The 19,080-nt window shown below is 40.5% G+C and overlaps 1 protein-coding gene across 1 annotated transcript in view; it reads right to left on the bottom strand.

Moving 5' to 3' along the window:
- The window catches only part of MARK4 (microtubule affinity regulating kinase 4), a 3,074,992-nt gene extending 3,056,376 nt beyond the window's left edge, over positions 1 to 18,616 (bottom strand). The window contains exon 1 of the mRNA XM_044080464.1: positions 17,777 to 18,616. Coding sequence (XP_043936399.1) covers positions 17,777 to 17,827 — 51 coding nt within the window. The 5' untranslated portion in view covers positions 17,828 to 18,616. The remainder of the gene's footprint in view (positions 1 to 17,776) is intronic.
- Between the last annotated feature and the right edge of the window lie 464 nt (positions 18,617 to 19,080).

Consider the following 19,080-nt stretch of genomic DNA (forward strand, 5'->3'; position numbering starts at 1 on the left):
ATGAACAACATAAAGTTGGTACTTATAAGTACAGTAGTAAGGGGTACAAGTTAGATGTTACAAATCAAGAGAAAAGACTAGTTTATTTTGTCTCTACATATAGTGTTTTCAGTGATGTTTTTATAGATATTGTTCAACACTACTGGAATGTTTTGTTTAGATCAATGGAGCTAAAAAAATTATTGTCTAGGTCTTTAGGCATTTCATTTTGTAGAGGTAGGGATTTAAAAGATATCTTGGTACACAATAAATTTAAATATCCTACTGGGACACTGCAATATAGGACCATACAGAGACTAGGAACTTCACCCTGTGGTCATTGCAATGTTTGTCATTATATTGTTCCAACTTTTAAGTATATAAATGGCCATGTATTTGAGGCTAAACAAAAATATATAGCTGTAATACTGATGGTATTATTTATGTGTTGAAATGTCCTTGTATATATAGGAGGAAGTAAAAGTTTAAAACTAGACTGCAGGAGCATGTCAGGAATATTATAAATAATAAAAGAAGATAGCCCTGTTGCTATACATTTTATGCTTGTTCACAATTCTAATCCAAATGGGCTACAAGCCACTATCTTAGAACATATTATGAAGGGTGTATTTCCTGATGATTTGTATAAAAAGAAGTGGTTATAAGAAAGTATTTTCATTTTGAAATATGACACTATTTCCTCAGGATCTGAATGTGGAATGTAACTGGAGGCTTCTTATTTGATGAGAAAGCAGTATTAAGTATTTTTTAATGTTTATTGATTAATTGGTTTAGGCTAATTGTTAGATGTATTAGGGTATATAAACTGTGTATGTTATGTGATGTTTTATACTCCCTGAAGGCAGTTGCCAAAGCGCTAGAGGTGCAATAAACTGGTGTTTTAAGTGGATTCTTCGTCTGTGGTCTTCAGTTTTATTTTTTTTCTTTTTGGTTCATGCAGTGTTATGTTTAATCATAGCCTCACCTCAGGCTTTGTGCCCACCGAGTGGCGCACAGCTACAGTTATCCCGCTCCACAAGGGAGGATCCACCTTGGATCCCGGGAACTACTGTCCCATCAGTCTGACAAGCCTGATCTGCAAGGGCATGGAACCCATTATCATGGAACTTATAAACAAAGACATTGGCAACCTTCAAACACTGGGCCACACCCAGTTTGGGTTTAAGGGCCAATCTTGTCTCCTGAATCTGACTTGACTTCTTCAGTCTCCAGAGTTGTGGACGAGGGTAAGGTGGTCCACACAGCCTATCTGGACCTCGCCAAGGCCTTCGACACTATCCCCCCACTCTGGAATCATAGATAAACTTACTAAGCTGGGCATAAATCCCTACGTCACTCGATGAGTTGCCAACTGGCTTACTGACAGAACCCAGACTGTAAAAGCAGCAGACTCCAAATCCAGCTTCAGACAAGTGACAAGTGGAGTACCTCAGGGTTCAGTCCTGGGACCACTCTTGTTTGGCATTTACTTCTCTGCAAACTGGGATCCATTATTGAATCCCCAAATTATGTGGATATTCTACAAAAGGGCCTTACAGAAACAGATGCCTGGTGCCAGAGCCATGGGCTCAAGCTTAATGCCAAGAAATGTATATTTATCCCCTTTGGAAAAAAACATGTACCCATGAATTACCACATAGGTAGCAGGACACTGAACACCGAAAGTGTGATGAGAGACTTGGGGACACAGGTGGACAGTGGTCTCACTTTCGATAACCACATTGCCACAACAGTCAGGAAATAATTCTATGTGGCACACCTCCCTCATCACTAAGGGCTTTTCATCCAGAAAAAAAGGAGGTCATTGTCCCACTGTATTCATCCCTCATTTGACCCACTATAGAGTATAATGCCCAGTTTGGTTTGTACCTCACAAGACATCTGCAACAGCTGGAAAGGCCACATAAATACCTCACTAAAAAGAATCACAGGCCTAAAGCAGATGCCATATGCTGACCAACTAAAAAAACTCCAGCTATACGCTGTGGCATATCGTCTACTCAGAGGCGATCTCTGCTTAACATACAACGCCATGTCAAACCCTGAGCTGTTGGACATGCTCCACTTAAAGAAATCTCAATCCATCAGATGCACAAGCTCCAGGGACCTAAAACCTTGTCATCACAATGAACAAAACATGCTGAAGGGATAGGTACCTGACCCATAGACTCCCCATACTCTGGAATAGACTGCCCATACATGTCAAGCAGAGTGCCTCATTGGCCTTCTTCAAAAGGAACCTTGATGACTGGATGGGAGATAGGAAATTCACCCTGGGGATAATGTCAGTCGCCCTGCTAGACAGGGGTCCAGAGAAGTAAATATTGTGGTAAGAAATATCCAGGGAATTGTTATGGTAAGCCTTGCATAGGCCCTAGGGACGATAGCCTAGTACCAACCTATGTCCCAGGAAACCCACACTACCTATCAAAATGTAGAAGAGTCCCTCACTGCTCATCCCAAAACAATATTCATAGGAGATCGCAACCACCCCTCCATAAAATTGGGAATCCTATAGGATTTCTAATGCACAAGACCAGCGATTCCTAAACTTTAATACCAACATCCTGGAACAGTTCGTCTATTTTCCTATCAGGGGTACAAATATCCTTGCAAAAACCACTCAGCAAAACAGCTACATAAAACCACAGGTCACTGGATAAAAAGAACTGTTTAATCACCTCTGGCATATAAACTGTCTTTCGGCTTTTCCCAGTTAGGGGTCGCCACAGCGGAACTCCGGTGCACTAATGATTGGCAGTAGATTTTTACATGCTGGCCTGCCGGGCCTAATGCACAACCTTCAACGAAGGAATGCCCATTCACGCATGTCGACACACAGAAGACGCTCTGAGAATCAAATGTGCAACGTCTAACTGTGAGGTGACAATTATTCAATTAGTAAAACAATTAAATATTTTCAATTGCACTCAGTTTTTAAGTATTAGGTGCTTACATGTTTTAGACTTTGTATATACATATACACACACACACACACACACACTATACTGTTTTTTGTATGATGCATTACTCCATGAAGGCATTTAACTGAGGTTCTAGATGTGATTAAGCAGTTGTTCTTTTTATCACATGGAATGCGGTTTTGTTGTACACACATCTTTGACCTTGTACTGATGAACATGGAGATCAACGCTCCTCACCCAATGCAATGTCTTCACTAATCAGATCTCACCATAAGGCAGTATTACTTGAAATGAAGCTAAAATCCAGGGATCCAGCAAAATCACAAACCTTTAACAACTATACCAAGGCTAATTCCTCTCTATTAACCAACACCTTGGCTAAATTCCAAGCACCCCCAAATCCAGTAAACACCATGGCATAAGCCAAGCTATTTACAAAATCTCTGTACAGTCACATTGATAGCTGTACCAAGTGAGCTGTGCCCACCTGTATTAAGAATAAGGAAAACTCAATAGATAAACCGCACTGATTCCCAATATCACTCTGTTATATAACAAAACAGAAAAAATCTTGGCCAAGCATGGGAGGAATAAAGCCATATAAACTAAAAGATCCCCAACCAATCTAAACAGGCAGCTAATAGGGTTAATTAATACATCAAAGGCTAAATCTGAAGACAAAAAATAGCTTCCCAGGCAAAGGACAACCACAAAGCTTTCTACAGCCATGTCTGTAACCTCAGGGGAAATACACAACAATCTGCAGAACTCATCGTAAATGGCATCACCCACACTCAAACTTTTGGTTGACAGGTTCAGCTCAAATCCCACCCCACTCACTCCCCCGCCCCTGAGAGTCCAAAGGAAATACCGCATACCACAATCCCCTCCACTGGTGTGCCCTGATAACATCCCAGAATGTTTAAATAGCTTGAAACATGACCTCTCTGGTCCACTTGAACCACTTTTCAACTGGAGCATTCAGTCAGGTTTTGTGCCCAAGGAGTGGAAGATGGCTAGTCATTTCGCCTGCAAAAATTAGGTCCAACCACTGATCTACATAACTACAAGCCCATATGTCTTACCAGCCTCTTATGCAAGACCATGGAAAGAATAATGGACACAATAAATGAGGGCATAGGTAACTTTCAAACTCTGGACCCATCACAGTCCATCTGTGTTAAAGGAAGGTCATGCCTATTAAATCTGATATACGTTTTTTGAGAGGGTCACTAAAGCACTGGATGAAAGCAAGACTGTAGACCCAGCTTACGTCGATCTGGCCAAGGCCTCTGATGGAACACCCTACCTCAGGCATTGTAGACAAGCTCATTAATTTAGGTATAAACCTTTTATCACCAGCAGGATAGCTAAATGGATCACTGAAAGGCCCAAGGAGGTCAAAATAGGTGAGGTCACCTCCACCAAGAGGCCAGTCCCTAGTAGAGTTCCACAGGACTTGGTGTGGAGCTTGCTCCTTTTTGATATCAACTTCTCTGAAATGGAATCAAATGCATAAGGTTTATGGCTGATTATGTTTGCATATGATCGCAAGCCAGAAGTTATCGACTTCCCTGCAGACACTAGCATTCTTAAAGGTCTATCTCTGACTAACAAACAGTGCCAAAGCTATGATCAAACTCAATGCTAAGAAATGTATAATTGTACCCTTTGGGAAGTCAACCATCCCAGCTAATTACCATGTTGATAATACACCCTAAGCGTCAACCCAGTAGTCAGGGATCTGGGTACACACATTGACAGTAACCTTATATTCAACCACTATGTGGCCACAGTGGTTAGGAAATTATCTTATGTTGTGCAACTTACAAGGCAAGGCCATGGCATCTAGGTCCAAAGAGGTCATTATACCACTGTACTCTGCCCTTATCAGATCAGTCACAGAGTACAATGCTCCCTATGATATGTACCTGACCAGGAATATGCAGCAACTAGTGTGGCTTCAGAAGTTCCTTAGAAAAATAATGCAAGGCATAACAAACTTGCCTTATGAAGAGCACCTTAAACCCCTTTCCTTCTACTCGAGATTGTTAAGGGGGTGATCTATGTCTGGCTTACAAGTCATCTGCAAATGCCACACTTACGAATTGCCTACATATATCTGTAAGTCTTAAGAGTACCAGAAATATAAGGTAGAGGGAATCTCAATTTTTTTTTCTGCGACATAAAAAAGAACATGCTGAAGAAACAGATGTGCTGAAGAAACAGATGTGCACATCAGAGAATGCTGCTCCTACGGGAAGCTGGAGTTAATCTATTACCCAACTTAATCACAACCTAGACCAGTAGATGGGGAACAGGAAATTTATACCGGATCTGACACCCATGTTCCACAGAGATAGCAGCAGCTTATAAATACCTGGCCCTCAATGTCCTATTTGGATGCAGGACATCACTATTCTTTCAGGAAAACTTGGCTAGGCTTAGAAAGGTCCCCTGGGTCATTAGCTTAGTTACAATCTTTGAATCTTATCTCTGTTTGAACCTATGTCATACCCCTCATGACTGCTCTGATACACTACAGTATACCCAAAACATATCCAACTTCTCCCTGATGGTTTAATCCTTTGTTCCTACCGACCTGTCTTAACCTTATATCCTGACACAAGTCAACCTACAAATAGTACTAGCTAAGTTCAATGCCTAGGTTTTATTGTCAAGATGTAACAAATGTGTATGTTCTTATGTAGACTACATTTTACTTTTTGCTTACTGTAATGAGTGCATGAAGATTTACTGTTACCCATGGAGCTTTTCTCCCCGGGTCTCCGCTGAAAAAGGACTGGTGTCCAGTTGGACTTTCCCAATAAACAAATGTTAAATAAATAAATTTTACATGACTTTTTGTTGTAATAAAAATACTCAACAAAAACACACCCAGACCACCCCCTGAACCTGTTAACTTAATACAAACACACAACATATATAGATCTTCAAATTATGAAGTTTAATCCTCATAATAGGAACAACTATCCAAAATAAACAGCTGAAAACACCGTCCTGATCTAACCTAAAAATAAGGTTATCCATGTTAATATGCATGTTGCTGCCCGTGCACCTACTTACACTAGCTGGTGTCGGTTTCTTTTTTTTTGTTATCTTTATTCCCCTTCCAGATGTGAAAAACAACTTACACAATCTCAGAAAACATTACTTTTTAGCCTCAAAGAAATTGGCCAGCCTCTTCTTCATTTTGACCTCTGATTTTTGCAGTTTTATCAGAGATTGCGTTGGTTTGGACATGTGCTGAGAAGGGATGCTGGATATATTGGGAAAAGGATGAAGCTGCCAGGTAAGAGGAAAAGAGGAAGGCCTAAGATAAGGTTTATGGATGTGGTTAGAGAGGACATGCAGGTGGTTGGTGTGACAGAGCAAGATGCTGAGGACAGGAAGAAATGGAAACAGGTGATCCTCTGTGGTGACCCCTAAAGAAGAAGGAGAAGAAGATCAGCTCATCTGAATACCTGTTTAAAAGCTTCTTTCATTTTTTCCAGCCTTTTGCTATTTAACTTTATATACTCCCTCAGCGTTTCGTTTATTTTACATCAGCTTTGAGAATATTTAACTTATTTTGTTCTTCTTAATTATTGGACGCCATGTCTTGCACTGCAGGACACTTCCCAGTCAGTGTTTTCTCCTCACCTTTTCTAGTGGAGTCTTTTTTTCTTTACTGTCATCAGGCAGTGTACTTACTTGCCAGGAACTGAAATTACTAAAAGTGACAGAGTTCCTGGCACTTTGCATTTCTTTTTTCACTCTGTGAGAGCTGAAGTTAAGCTGTTGAAAAAAAGTGCAGCCATCTTGGAACCATCCAAGGTTTAAATACTGTTGAAAATAAATTACATGTTTAATATAAGAGGCTAGTGCCTTACTTAAACTTTTTATAGAAACAAATTTCCTGGCAGCTGAAATTGAAGGAGAAACCAAGTTAAGTTATGGACATATGTCATAGGTTGGTACTTGTCTATCTGCCTAAAGGCATTTATAAGCCTAGCCAGAATGTGCTGGCTTTCGCCGCCCCCTTAGATTAGTTCCCTGTGCATCTGTCCAGCAGAGCCACTGAAGTGATCCCCGAGTTAAACTTTGTTTCCCATCCACTCGTCAAGGTTTCTTTTGAAGAGCGTTATCGAGGAGCTCTGCCTAATGTAGACTGGGATCTTGTTCCAAAGCATGGGAAGTCTCTGGGGCAGGAATCTATCCCGCCAGCACGTCCTATTTATTGTTGTCGTGAGGTTTAGATCCCTAGAGCTTGTGGCTCGACGGGATAAGGTTTTATTTAGGTGGAGCATGTCCATCAATTCTGGGTTGAACATGGCCTTGTATGTCAGGCACAGATCACCTCTGAGTAGGCGGTATGCAACAGAGTACAACTGGAGTTTCTTCAGTCGAGCTGCATAAGGCATCTGTATGAGGCCAGTGATCCTCTTGGTGAGGTACTTCTGTGGTCTTTCCAGCTGTTGCAGGTGTCTTGTAAGGTACATCCCAAATGGGGCGCTGTACTCTATGATGGGTCTGATGAGTGATACGTAGAGGGGCACAATGACCTGTTTTGATCTGGATGCAAACCCTTTTGTGATTAGGTGGGCCACATAGAAGGATTTTCTAACCACTCTGGCAATGTGATTATCAAAGGTGAGATTACTATCTACTTGGGTCCCCAGATCCCTTATTATGACTTCTGTATTTAGGGGACTACCACCTATGTGGTACTTTGTGGATACTTTGTTTTCTCCAAAGGGGATGACTATGCACTTTTTGGCATTTAGCTTGAGGCCATGATTTTGACACCAGGTATCCGTCTCAGCGAGACCCTTTTGGAGGATGTCTATGTCAGCCAAAGAGTCAATTACAGCCCCTAGTTTGCAGTAGTCTGCAAACTTTGTCAGCCATAGTCCTCCTGTGCTTGCCTGTACCTCTGAGAAGTACATGCCGAACAGGAGGGGGTCTTAGGACTGAGCCCTGGGGAATGTCACTTGTAACCGGTTTAGAGTCGGACCTAGCTCCCGCAACTCTCACCATGTGGGTTCTGTCCAAGAGCCAGTTGACAACCCATCTTGTGACGTAGGGGTTTATGTTCAGGCTGGTGAGCCTGTCTATAATACCAGAATGAGGAATGGTGTCGAAGGCCTTAGAGAGATCTAGGTAGGCTGTGTGTACCACCTTTCTCTCGTCTATAGCCTTGGTAACTGTCTCAAAGAAGTCCACCAGGTTTAGGAGGCATGATCTGCCCTTATCAAAGCCAAACTGGGTAGGGTCCAGTGTTTGGACGTGCCCAATGTCTGTTAATGAGCTCCATGATGATGTGCTCCATAGCCTTGCAGACCAAGCTAGTCAGGCTTATAGGGCAATAGTTCCCGTGGTCTGTTGTGGCTCCACCTTTGTGGAGTGGAATAACAGCTGCTGTGCACCACTCTATGGGTATGTAACCTCTGGAGAGGCTGAGTTTGAACAGTGTGTTTAGGTGAGGGGTTAATTCATCTTTGAGCTTGTGTAGGACGCAACCTGGGACACCATCTGGTCCCATTGATGCTGTTTTTGGCTTTGGAGAGGGCTGTTTTAACCAGTCTGTGATTTCAGGGACTCTACATTCTTCTGGTATGGTTATGGGCCATTTTGGGGGTGAAGTTTGCCCTGAACCTGTCTGCCAGGATGTTGGTGATATTGGTCAGTTCAATGTATTGTGTGCCAATCTGCACTAACTCCGAGCAGATCTGAGCATTGCCACTTAGATTCTTGACATAGCTAAAGAATGCCTTGTAGTTATCTTTGGAGTCCTTGGCAATTTTTCTTTCAAATGGTTAAGCATTTCATCAATACCAGTTGACTCTCTCAAACACCTATATACATATATTATTTAAACAATATTCCTTTGTTTTTTAGGTGTTCTGAGGAAGTCAACTGGCACTGACGAAAGTGCTTAACTATTTGTAATAAAATGATTGCTGAGAACTCACATTTAGTGCTCTTTTTTGGTTTTACAGTGATTCATTTGAGCACTACTGCACCACCTAATTTGGTTTTATAATTTTTCTTTCAAAGCTCACCTTGGAAGATTTTATGAGGGATTGTAGTTTCTTGCCGATACTGATCAGGGATGTCTTCCCTTCTTGGGATTTTACTCTTTTCTGTACTAGTTTCCTCCTCCTACTGTATAGCTCATTTATGGCAGGAGTCCACCAGACTGGTTTCTTTTTCTTGGAGGAGTGAGTCTTGGTTTTGCTTGGGATGACATGATCTACGCATTCTTGTAGCTGCCCATAGAATGCATTAGTAAAGGATCTTGCAGCTTGGACAGTGTTACCCTTCAGCATGGGGGCTTTGAAACTTTCCACCTCAGTCTTAAGTAATGTGAAGTTTGCTTTTGAAAAGTTTTTCATGGTGGTCTTCTTGTCCGGGGGTGGGGGTGGAATATGGATATCCAAAGTGATTTATGGTCAGATCTAACCAGTGAGGGGTTGACCTCTGGTGTGGAACACCAGTCGCCCATGTTGATGATGTTGTCACCTCTGGTGGGAGTGTTGACCAGTTGAACCAGGGCGTTTGAGTTTATAAATTCTAGGAAAAGTTGGACAAGGGAGTTAATACTTGAATTGTTCTCCCAGTTAATGTTTGGGTAATTGAAATCACCCAATATTAGGGTGTTTGGCAGGACCTTTAGGTTTCCCACTGTTTCCAGAAATGCGGAATGGGGGTCCTGGGACATGTTAGGTGATCTGTAGCAAGCTACAATTTGAATTGCAGTTTTGCCCATTGTTAGTTGCACGTGGATGATCTCTGAAGCATCGTGATGTGCCACTAACCTGGAGGTGTGGATATCCTTAATGAATATAGATACGCCCCCGCCTTTTATATTTCGGTTTGGGTTATGGTATGAGTTGTAGCCTGGTAGTGCTGGGGTGCTCTCTGGAGCCTTAAACCAGGTTTCTGTTACTGCACATATTTCGATTTTCTCCATACGGAAGAATGCCTCGAGTGTGTGCATTTTGGGGTTTAGACTTCTGGCATTGAGTAGCATTACCCTCAGTTTTTTGTTACTTGTGCTATTTATGGAGATGGGTTTGTCTTTTGAGCCTTGCCTAAAAAGGCACTATAGGGGTGGCAAGAGCCTTGGCCAGTATTCGAAAGCCTAGGGTGACAGGTGCAAGCCGTCTCTAGCGAAGCAGAGAGTGGCTTGTCGAGCAAGTGGACAGACACTGGATCCCCTTTGAATGACACCAGAAACTTAGCCAATTGTTGAAATAGAGAATTGTTTCTTTATACTGTGGTATCATTCTTGGTGATGGCAGGATGCTACTCAGGGTCATACTGGCCTGGGCTACATGATCAGAGAGCTCTTCCATGTCTCTCTTCATGTAGTCCAGGAAGGTATGGCTCAGGTCATTCACACCAACATGGACAATGACAGAGTCATATTTGTACTTGTTCTGGAGTGACCTGAGTGCTTGCGTTATGTGGCGGATCCTGGCACCCGACAGGCAGCCAACAGTAACCTTCTCCTTATTCAGCCTAGTGAGTGGGACGTCAGTGTACCTGACTATAGAGTCACCTATTACTAGTATGTTTGGTATGTTATTTTGCCTTAAGGGCTGTGATTGCATGGCACACTGGTTTTGAGAAGTATGTGTTTCATGGTTTGTGTTGGGTGGTGGAGATTGCTTGGATGTTTGCTTTGGAGGTCTCCGTTGGTTTTGCAGATTTTTATTTAGAGCCTCCGTGTATATTTTCATGTATTTATGTGTTTTTTGCCGGTGTTGGTTTATTGGGTCTGCGCAAGACTGGTGGTTTGATGCAAGTATTTCCCTTCTCCTCTTGACTGTCTGATCCAATCTTGGGTTGAGAGAGCTCAGCCTCTAGTTTCGCTGTATAACTGCATCTCTCGCATGTATTCGTGTTTGGTGATAGGAGGAGGGGGCTGTCTGTGTACATGAGGCAGTTGTAACATTGCCTCAAAATGCCCAGATTCACCAGTTGGACTGGGGAGTACACCTGAAACTGCCCTTTGGACATGCCTGGATAGGTACAGTGAACTGTTTTACTGGATGGCTGGTAAGGTCAAATAGAGAGCTTTGTCCTTCTGTACAGTACAGGTGGGTCTAGTGCTAGGGTTTATAAGTGCTTGCTATAAGTTTTGAGCAAGTGCCGTGCTGAGAAATGAATGGCTTGAGTGCTTAAGTTGAAAGTTTGTCTAGTTCCAAAGGAAAAATTGAAGAGGAGACTTTGTGGAGTTAGGAACAGTTTTACCCTAGCTAACCGGGGCTGCCCAGCTGTCAAGTTTAAAAAAAAAAAACAGAGGTAGTAGAAACTACATCTCCAGCAGTATGGGATGGCCTAAATAGACACTTTTTGGTAAATATTGTTGTATAACTCAGTATTTATTTTTATTACAGACACCATAAAGTGCTTTATGGCCTTAACTTATGATGGGAGGCAACTCGTGCCTATTCCAGAATGGGTGCCAATTCCTTTGAAACTTCATACCTACATTTGGGCAAGTACTTTGAAAGAACGGTTATAGAGCTGTTAGATGTGGCACTGCAGAGCATGTATTCCCCCCACCCTGATCTCCATTGTAATGGTGCTGATACAGCACTTTAAAAATGAACCCCTGGTGTCAGGTGGATCCTCCTACCCCCATTTCCCACTCTGATGTCAATGCCATTATGCCACTTTAAAGGCAAGCCCTGGGGTCTGTTGATTCCCCCTTTTGGTTATGTTCACCACCATGAACTGGTGGGGATGGTTGTGCTAAACTAGATGGCCTGGCATTTTCTTGAAATGCTCAGTCATGTAAGTGTCTTCCTGGAGGCAATTCTGGGGTGACAGCACATGGCTAATTAGTGCCTCCCCACAGAAATGCTTCATTAGCATTCAGCATGGTAACACAGCCAGCACTTTGTAGTGATGCAAGTCTCTGTGTTGGAGGATTGTGCAGTACTGTGTAAGAGAGCTTCCTAGTTAGCAAAAAATTACCATGACACAAACACACAGTACCTTCATGAACGCAGCCCTTAGTGTTTCTAATTTGAACAGAGATCTCATTTAAACTATCCTTCCCAAAACTCTACTCCTACTTTTCTTTGCTACCCATTCAAATTATTACTGCAAAAAATGTTCCCCATTACATTTAGACTTTTTTAAATAATACACAAACTAAAAATAACATGTTAATTAACAGAATCATTAATACAGAAGTTACACACTATAAAAGTCAATTTTCTACAACATAAAAACACCACAGACGGGTACCTGTCAAATCTTCAAACGCTCAAAATTTCGAATGTTACATGGTCGTGACCAAACGTTTGAAATTGTGAGTGCTCGAAGATAGACTTTCGATGGCACTGTACAGTGCAGATAGGGAGAATTTCCCTTTTCTGCTGCACTGAAGTGCAGTCTCGGAGTTGGTATGGGGGGTGTGGGGGGGGTGCAGGGGACTTGCCCCCCACCTACACTGTTAAAGTGTTTTTTTCTGCGGTTTATGTTTGAACATCCAAATGTTGAACATTTGGTCTCGACCATGTAATGTTCGAACATTTAACATAGACCCCCCCTCAGACAACATAAAAAGAGAAGCAGCAATAAAAGAAGGGAAGCACTTTATTACATAAAAACAAAATTAATCCCCATCACTATACATTTTATTATCAAACCTTTCCTTTCTTTACCATATTTTCATTTATCTGAATTGTTTTATTAGTTTACATGCCCAGATACAAAAAGATTAAAAACCCAGAATACTTTTTCCCATTGTATAATTAATAATGCTGAACTTAACTGCTCATGCACTAACATAAAATATGTTTGATTTAAAAACCCAGAATGCTTTTCCCCATTGTATAATTAATAACGCTGAACTTAACTGCTCATGCACTAACACAAAATATATTTGATTTAAAAACACCAAAAAGTCTCTGAAATCAATATCAAGTTTTAGGAGACTAAGGATTACACGTTTATATTGGAGTCTGCATTTTTCAAACTACTGAAAACTGTATGGTACATGCACTCTGTCTTTATTTTTCAAAAACCATTCCTCACAATTTGTTTCCTGTTCTTTCAAATTTCTGTGCAAAATTAATCTAAAAAGTTTAAACTTCATTATTTAATGTATCCTACATAAATGAAACAAATGGCTCCATTGCATATACATGAATACCCCCTTTAGCTTTTACAGCTATGTCTCTATATCTACCATCCAAACCTTCAGATGTCATGTCATCTGAAACGGTGACAAATGAGTGAAACAAAATGTTAGCTCGCTCCATGTTACTATTGTTTTGCATGTGTAATAAAGTCAACGAATTAGACATATTTGTTACTATAAACTACACTCTGAAAATAAACCAACACTGTGCAATATTAAACAACTGACTTTGAATATTGTAAGTAACATAATGATTGCATGTAGCATTATTTTACTGCAGAATCAACACTATATACGGACTAAGCCTCACAACTAAGCTCAGGCATAATAAATTGCTGAAGCAGCTAAATTGTTTAAACAAACAAATATCTGAACAGATAGAAAAATATAAACAAATATTGCTTGATTTACTTGCATGACTTTTTGGGTGACCATCTGATCCATCAGTGCACCAGTACATCAGTATTCAGTAAACCTTAATAGTAAAAGCCAAAAGACTCAAACCAAGACAAAAAAAAAAAAAGTAAATTTCACTAAACAAACCATCCTTCTACATAAGGTGTACATAAATAAACTGCAGTAAACTAAGGTGCTTTAACCTACAACCAGCTTGCATGTAAGCAGAAATCTGGAAGTCTGCTGCCCAGCTCTACTTGCTGGTAACCTTATAGCCACCCAAGGAGCCTACTTCCATCATAAATTGCCTCAAGGACTCAGATGCACACAAGTGCTAACAATTACCTCAGAAAGACTACAATGGGCTCAAGCCAATGAATACTTACTCCAAATGCAGCAGATACTGACAAAAAGAAAGAATCACATGAAAGAATCACATGCATAATAAAACAAATTATAAAATGAAGGTGTAACATACATTTGTGGCATTTAAGCTTTTGAACAGGATTTGAAATTATGACTGTTAGTATCCTACAGATTTGAACTAATGCTAAAATAGTTACTAATTTCAAAGACTAATACTTTCTTTACATGTAAAAAAAAGAGCTAAGCTTATTCTCAAACTAAGTCAGTCTATGTTTTCCCCCAGAAAAATGACTTGCTGGTATACTGATGATTTCCCCTATCCTCATGGTGGTGCTACTGTTGCGTTGGTATACACAAGCAGCAGAAGTGTAGGGTCTGCAGCTTGCCACTTTAGAGGGTGCAGAGGCTTTCCCACTTCAAAATGCCTTTTTTTCTTACATTTCTGAATGCTTTTTACATTCCAGGGGTTTCACTCATTTGTGATCCCTCTTCTATGAGCCAATCGCAAATGAGACAAACTTGTGTCAGGATGCTTGTAGAAACAGTAATTTATGACTTTTAAGTTTTTTTTACTGGATGATGAGCAAAGTTCTAGTCTTGTATTTTCAGTATACATCTGATCTTCTTAGAATATAATGGTTAGAGGAAATAGCTTATTCCAGACTGCCAAAATACATGTGGCACCCGGCAAGAAGATACTTGATTTTTTCCTGGTTTTTCAAAGATTTTACAAAATGAACTTTTCTCCCTGACTTTGAGGAACAGTCATTATTGAGTGCCATAGAATAATTACCAATTTCAGGCAGAGGGTTAGAACAAGCAGTTTTTATAAAAGTCAAATCTACAATCACATCTTGACAAAATCTAGGAGGCAATCTTTCTTCGATACGATACCTGGAATTTAGATCCATGTGCTCTTTTGATACTAAACACATAAACCCTAGAGCAAATTCAATGTATTTGGGATGCAAATAGTCAGGAAGTTGATAATGTTGTCTCCTACCATTCTCTCTGGAACCTTATAGATTCCAGATTTGTAAAACCTAGAGAGGAGGAACAACTTATCAACCTTTTCTAAAAGGTAGTTCTATGCGATTTTCTACCTCTCATATCCTCACCTCAACATCATTCAATGTAGTTTCAATACTTTCTATTTGAAAATTTTGTTACCAAGTCATACTTTGGAAACAAAAAAGTTGAATTGTTTAGACCTCCTGGAAATGGTACTGTCCATTTTTAAAGATAGTACCTTTGGTAATTCGTTTTTAGTAGGGGACATTTCTTGTCCTGCAAATTTAATTGTAGACATCTTAGACATTCTGAGCTAATATTAATTGACAGGAAAATGTTACTTGTATGTTTTTGACTAAAATATTCTATGTAACAGTAATTCTTATATTTTTTCACTACATTTATGCAATTTCCTTGTCCTACTAGAATTCGTAACTTCAGATCAACTTAAGTTTGCTGTTTTTATACTGCCATTTCAGCTACTTTACCTGCATTATGATGTATAATAACCAATATGCAAGACTGCATATGTGCTCCAACTGACCAACCACTAAGAAGATAAATCCGACAGAACCACATCTCCCTCCAACAAACATCCTGTTTATTTCTGAAGTGCTGTAGTAATGATCACATTCTTTGAACATTTACAGTAAGGTACGCATACTTGTCCAATTGTTCTTTTCAACACATGTTCAGAGGATAAATGACCTCTAACCCACTGAGCCTGAAATGGTATCTTCCACATCTAGTTATGTGCTTAAAAGTCAAACTGTTTTTCTAGATTTTGATCCATTATAATAGTGTGAAATACTCTACATTCACAAGTAACAGGTTTGAAAAACAAGGCATCTGCAATTACTTCCAGTGCTGACTCTCTACTACTTTATCACTGTCTTTGGAGACAGACATGTGGACATTTGTGTACATGTGAGAACTTGGTGCCTCATTTCAAACTGAGGGCTTTAGTGAAGGTACCTGGCTTGTAGCTTCTGTAGCACCCCAACCATGGGAGTCATTCCTGGCTATGAAGGTGACACATTCTCCAACTGCATACTCCCCAACTCAAGAGCAAGATACAACCAGGTTAAAACAAACTCACAAATTATTCTTCAAAACAGGCACTTGTCTGGTGGATGTTAAAGTTAACAGGAATTACAAACAGATAAAAAATAATGCAACAGTGCTGCATAAAGCTTTACACTGAAACTTGATCTTAGACCACTGTTTTTCAATTGTCCATACCTGTATGCATACAGCTTAACTTCTTAACTCGAGAATTCTGGATAAAGCTAAAAAATAATGCGGGAATAAAAGGTCCAAAATCAAGGAAATAAAATATTGCTCCAATTCACTTAAAATGTTAACAGAGTGAGATGTTTTGCATCAGCATGCACTTTCAGAACAATAAGTACTAAACACTAATGTCCAGCATTAATTACCAACTGCATTCTTTGGTAACTAGGGACAGGACAAAAATATGAGGCAAATATCACACACAGTTGAGAAGTATGCCTATATAAAAAAACAGCTTAAAGCACTACACTGTTTCACCCTTACTTTCTCCACATTTTCACCCAACCTCGTTTTACTACCCTTATCCTCACATAACTACTGCCAACAATCTCAAGTTTTCCTGCGACTGCCTATTCATCATGGGCAAACTTCCTCTTATTCTGACCATGTCACTGCATCACACAGGTGCATCTAGGTCTGTAATCATCCTCCAGAGGCTCCGAAAAACGTATCTTCACCTGCAACTCTCCTATAGGTGGTGTAGGACAGTTATATGGAGACTTCTTACATGGATTTACAACACAGCTCAAACACACTTCAGGCCTAACAACTCATGTGTATTCCCTAGCATCTTGAGTAAGTACTATTACTACTTGTTTGTTAATCAATTAGGCCTGCTGGACACACAGTCCCTTTTCAACCGGGGAACAACGTCTGCACTAACTAACCAATACGTTTCCGTTATCAGTTACGCAGTCCACAGTGCCAACATACACAATAAACAGACAATCAGATGGTAGCATCATCATGTAATATAACTATTCATACAAACGCTGAAAAGCCACTTCCAGGAAGATTCGAAAAAAACTTTAAAGATGAGGTGTAAGGCTGGGAAATCTCCTTGAATGAAGAGGTGGGAGGGAGTACCTTCTATCTACAGCAAGAAGAGAATTTCAGAAAAGAAGACAGTCAAATATTAAAGCAACATTTAAATGGCTGTCAACATTGAATTGGCCAAGTGCTACTAACACAAATGTAGGAAGACGGTCTACTGCAATATTCTTGCAGAACGCGAACAGTAAGAAAAGTCAGGCATGGTGACAAAACAAACATATGCTCACATCTCTAGCTTGCTACCTGGGGGTGCCAGGTTTTCAGACAGTCGCCCTCCTTTTCTTAACACTGATGCTATCCACATAGGATGCAGCGCAACCAGACCTTGCTAAGAAGGACCGATCACTACTTGAATTTATTTGCAACTGTCACCGCTGTGATACCCTGAAGCAGTGATCCCAACGGCCACAACCACCCCCAATTCCACCAGCACCGAAGAATGGCCGCCCTATATATGCATGCCATACCTTTATGAACCACCTAGCCTGCACGCACGTCAGATACACAGTCACTGTACAGTAGGCAGTGGCCCTGTGCATAACATACAACCCCTTCAAAAATACATGCATAAATAAAACCTACCGGCTAATCATGAAATCTTTGGACTACCAATACATGTGGAACGGCATGTTTTTCGGAGTCTTTAAGCCTAGGCTTTGCCACAGTAAAGAAAAGCGGTCTAGGCAAGGCATTTGTCATGAACTAGGAAGCGCATTATGTAAACATCTGTGTCCCGGCTTTTTAGACACTTAAATAACGCATCACAATATATTTAATTCTAACTTACATGGTCCGAGTTTCTTTCACTTCCGGATGGTAAGGCCGATCGAGACGACATTTCTTCCCTGAGATTATAATTTTCCTTTATTTCATTAAAGATCCGGACCCTTTTTTATTTTTCAGAGTAGATCGATAGGCATCCGCAGAGCTCCAGTTTCCCCCCAAACAGATAAAAATCCGCTCCCCTTCTTCGACTGCATCCACTCCTCCTCAGTCTTATTATCAGGGCATCCAGTCCTCCTCAGTCTTATTATCAGGGCATCCACATACTTGGCTTCTGTTTATTTGACATGAATTTGAAATAAAAAAAAGAGGGCAACGAGGTTTGGGAAGGGGGGCTGAAGCAGACGCCCCAACTTAAGAAAACAAGGAATTAACTGTACTACCTTAAAGCAGAAGTCAATAAAAAAGTCACTCCTTTATGGTGACAAAAGCACTTCCTTAATATTTACGCACCGGGGTCATTTCGACAACCCTTTCGAGCTCTATAAAAAACTGCGGGAAATACACACGCAAAACCATCAACTTCGTGGTTACTGCAAAGCAATCGCCACAGAATATCAACGTCTCTGATTAAATAATCATACATTCCAGACCGGTTGTATTATTCCTTCTTCCCGTAACATTTCTATATCTTTGGTTCAGATGACAGATCTTGAACATTGAGTAAAAACGTGAACACTAAGACTCCAAGAATGGCAAGAAACTGGAGAGATCAGCAAAAAACAAACCATAAACAGCTATTTATGCGGAATTTCCTCTCTCGAATGAAGAAAAGCCTTGTTGTAAAAAATACATAAAAACCCTCCTGTATGGGAAAATAGAAAGAAAGACGTCAATGGCTAAAGAGTTGGGCTGGGCATACGCTGCGCTTCCCATCCCCCAAGTCATTAAAGGCACAGTACTTTTCTAAAAAAAAAAAAAATAAATAACTGAATGGCGATAAGTCTGTAAACATACCAATTTCATTCAAACATTCAGATTGTTAGCTTTCTTTTTCAACCACTGACACTTTAATCTTTGTGATAGCTGTTCCACATACAGGTTTAGAACTAGTACTGGGAACTGGGACTCACTGCAACATTTGTAGCAGGCACTTCACTGTGGAGTACACATGCACAATGGTGTTGCTTGGCTGCAGCACAGAAATGGTTTTCTGCCGCAACAACCAGCATTTTCTAGTGGTCTGGCTAATACGCCAATGATATAATGGGGGAACATTCCCTGAAGTACTGTTTTCTAACACAGAAGTTTAAAAGTTACGAATGATGCAATTACTAAGGGTCAGTGAATCATGCAATGTTTAGTTAC

The sequence above is a fragment of the Protopterus annectens genome, chromosome 1.part0 (genome assembly GCF_019279795.1).
Source record: "Protopterus annectens isolate FY-2018-M chromosome 1.part0, PAN1.0, whole genome shotgun sequence".
Taxonomy (NCBI): Eukaryota; Metazoa; Chordata; order Ceratodontiformes; family Protopteridae; genus Protopterus; species Protopterus annectens.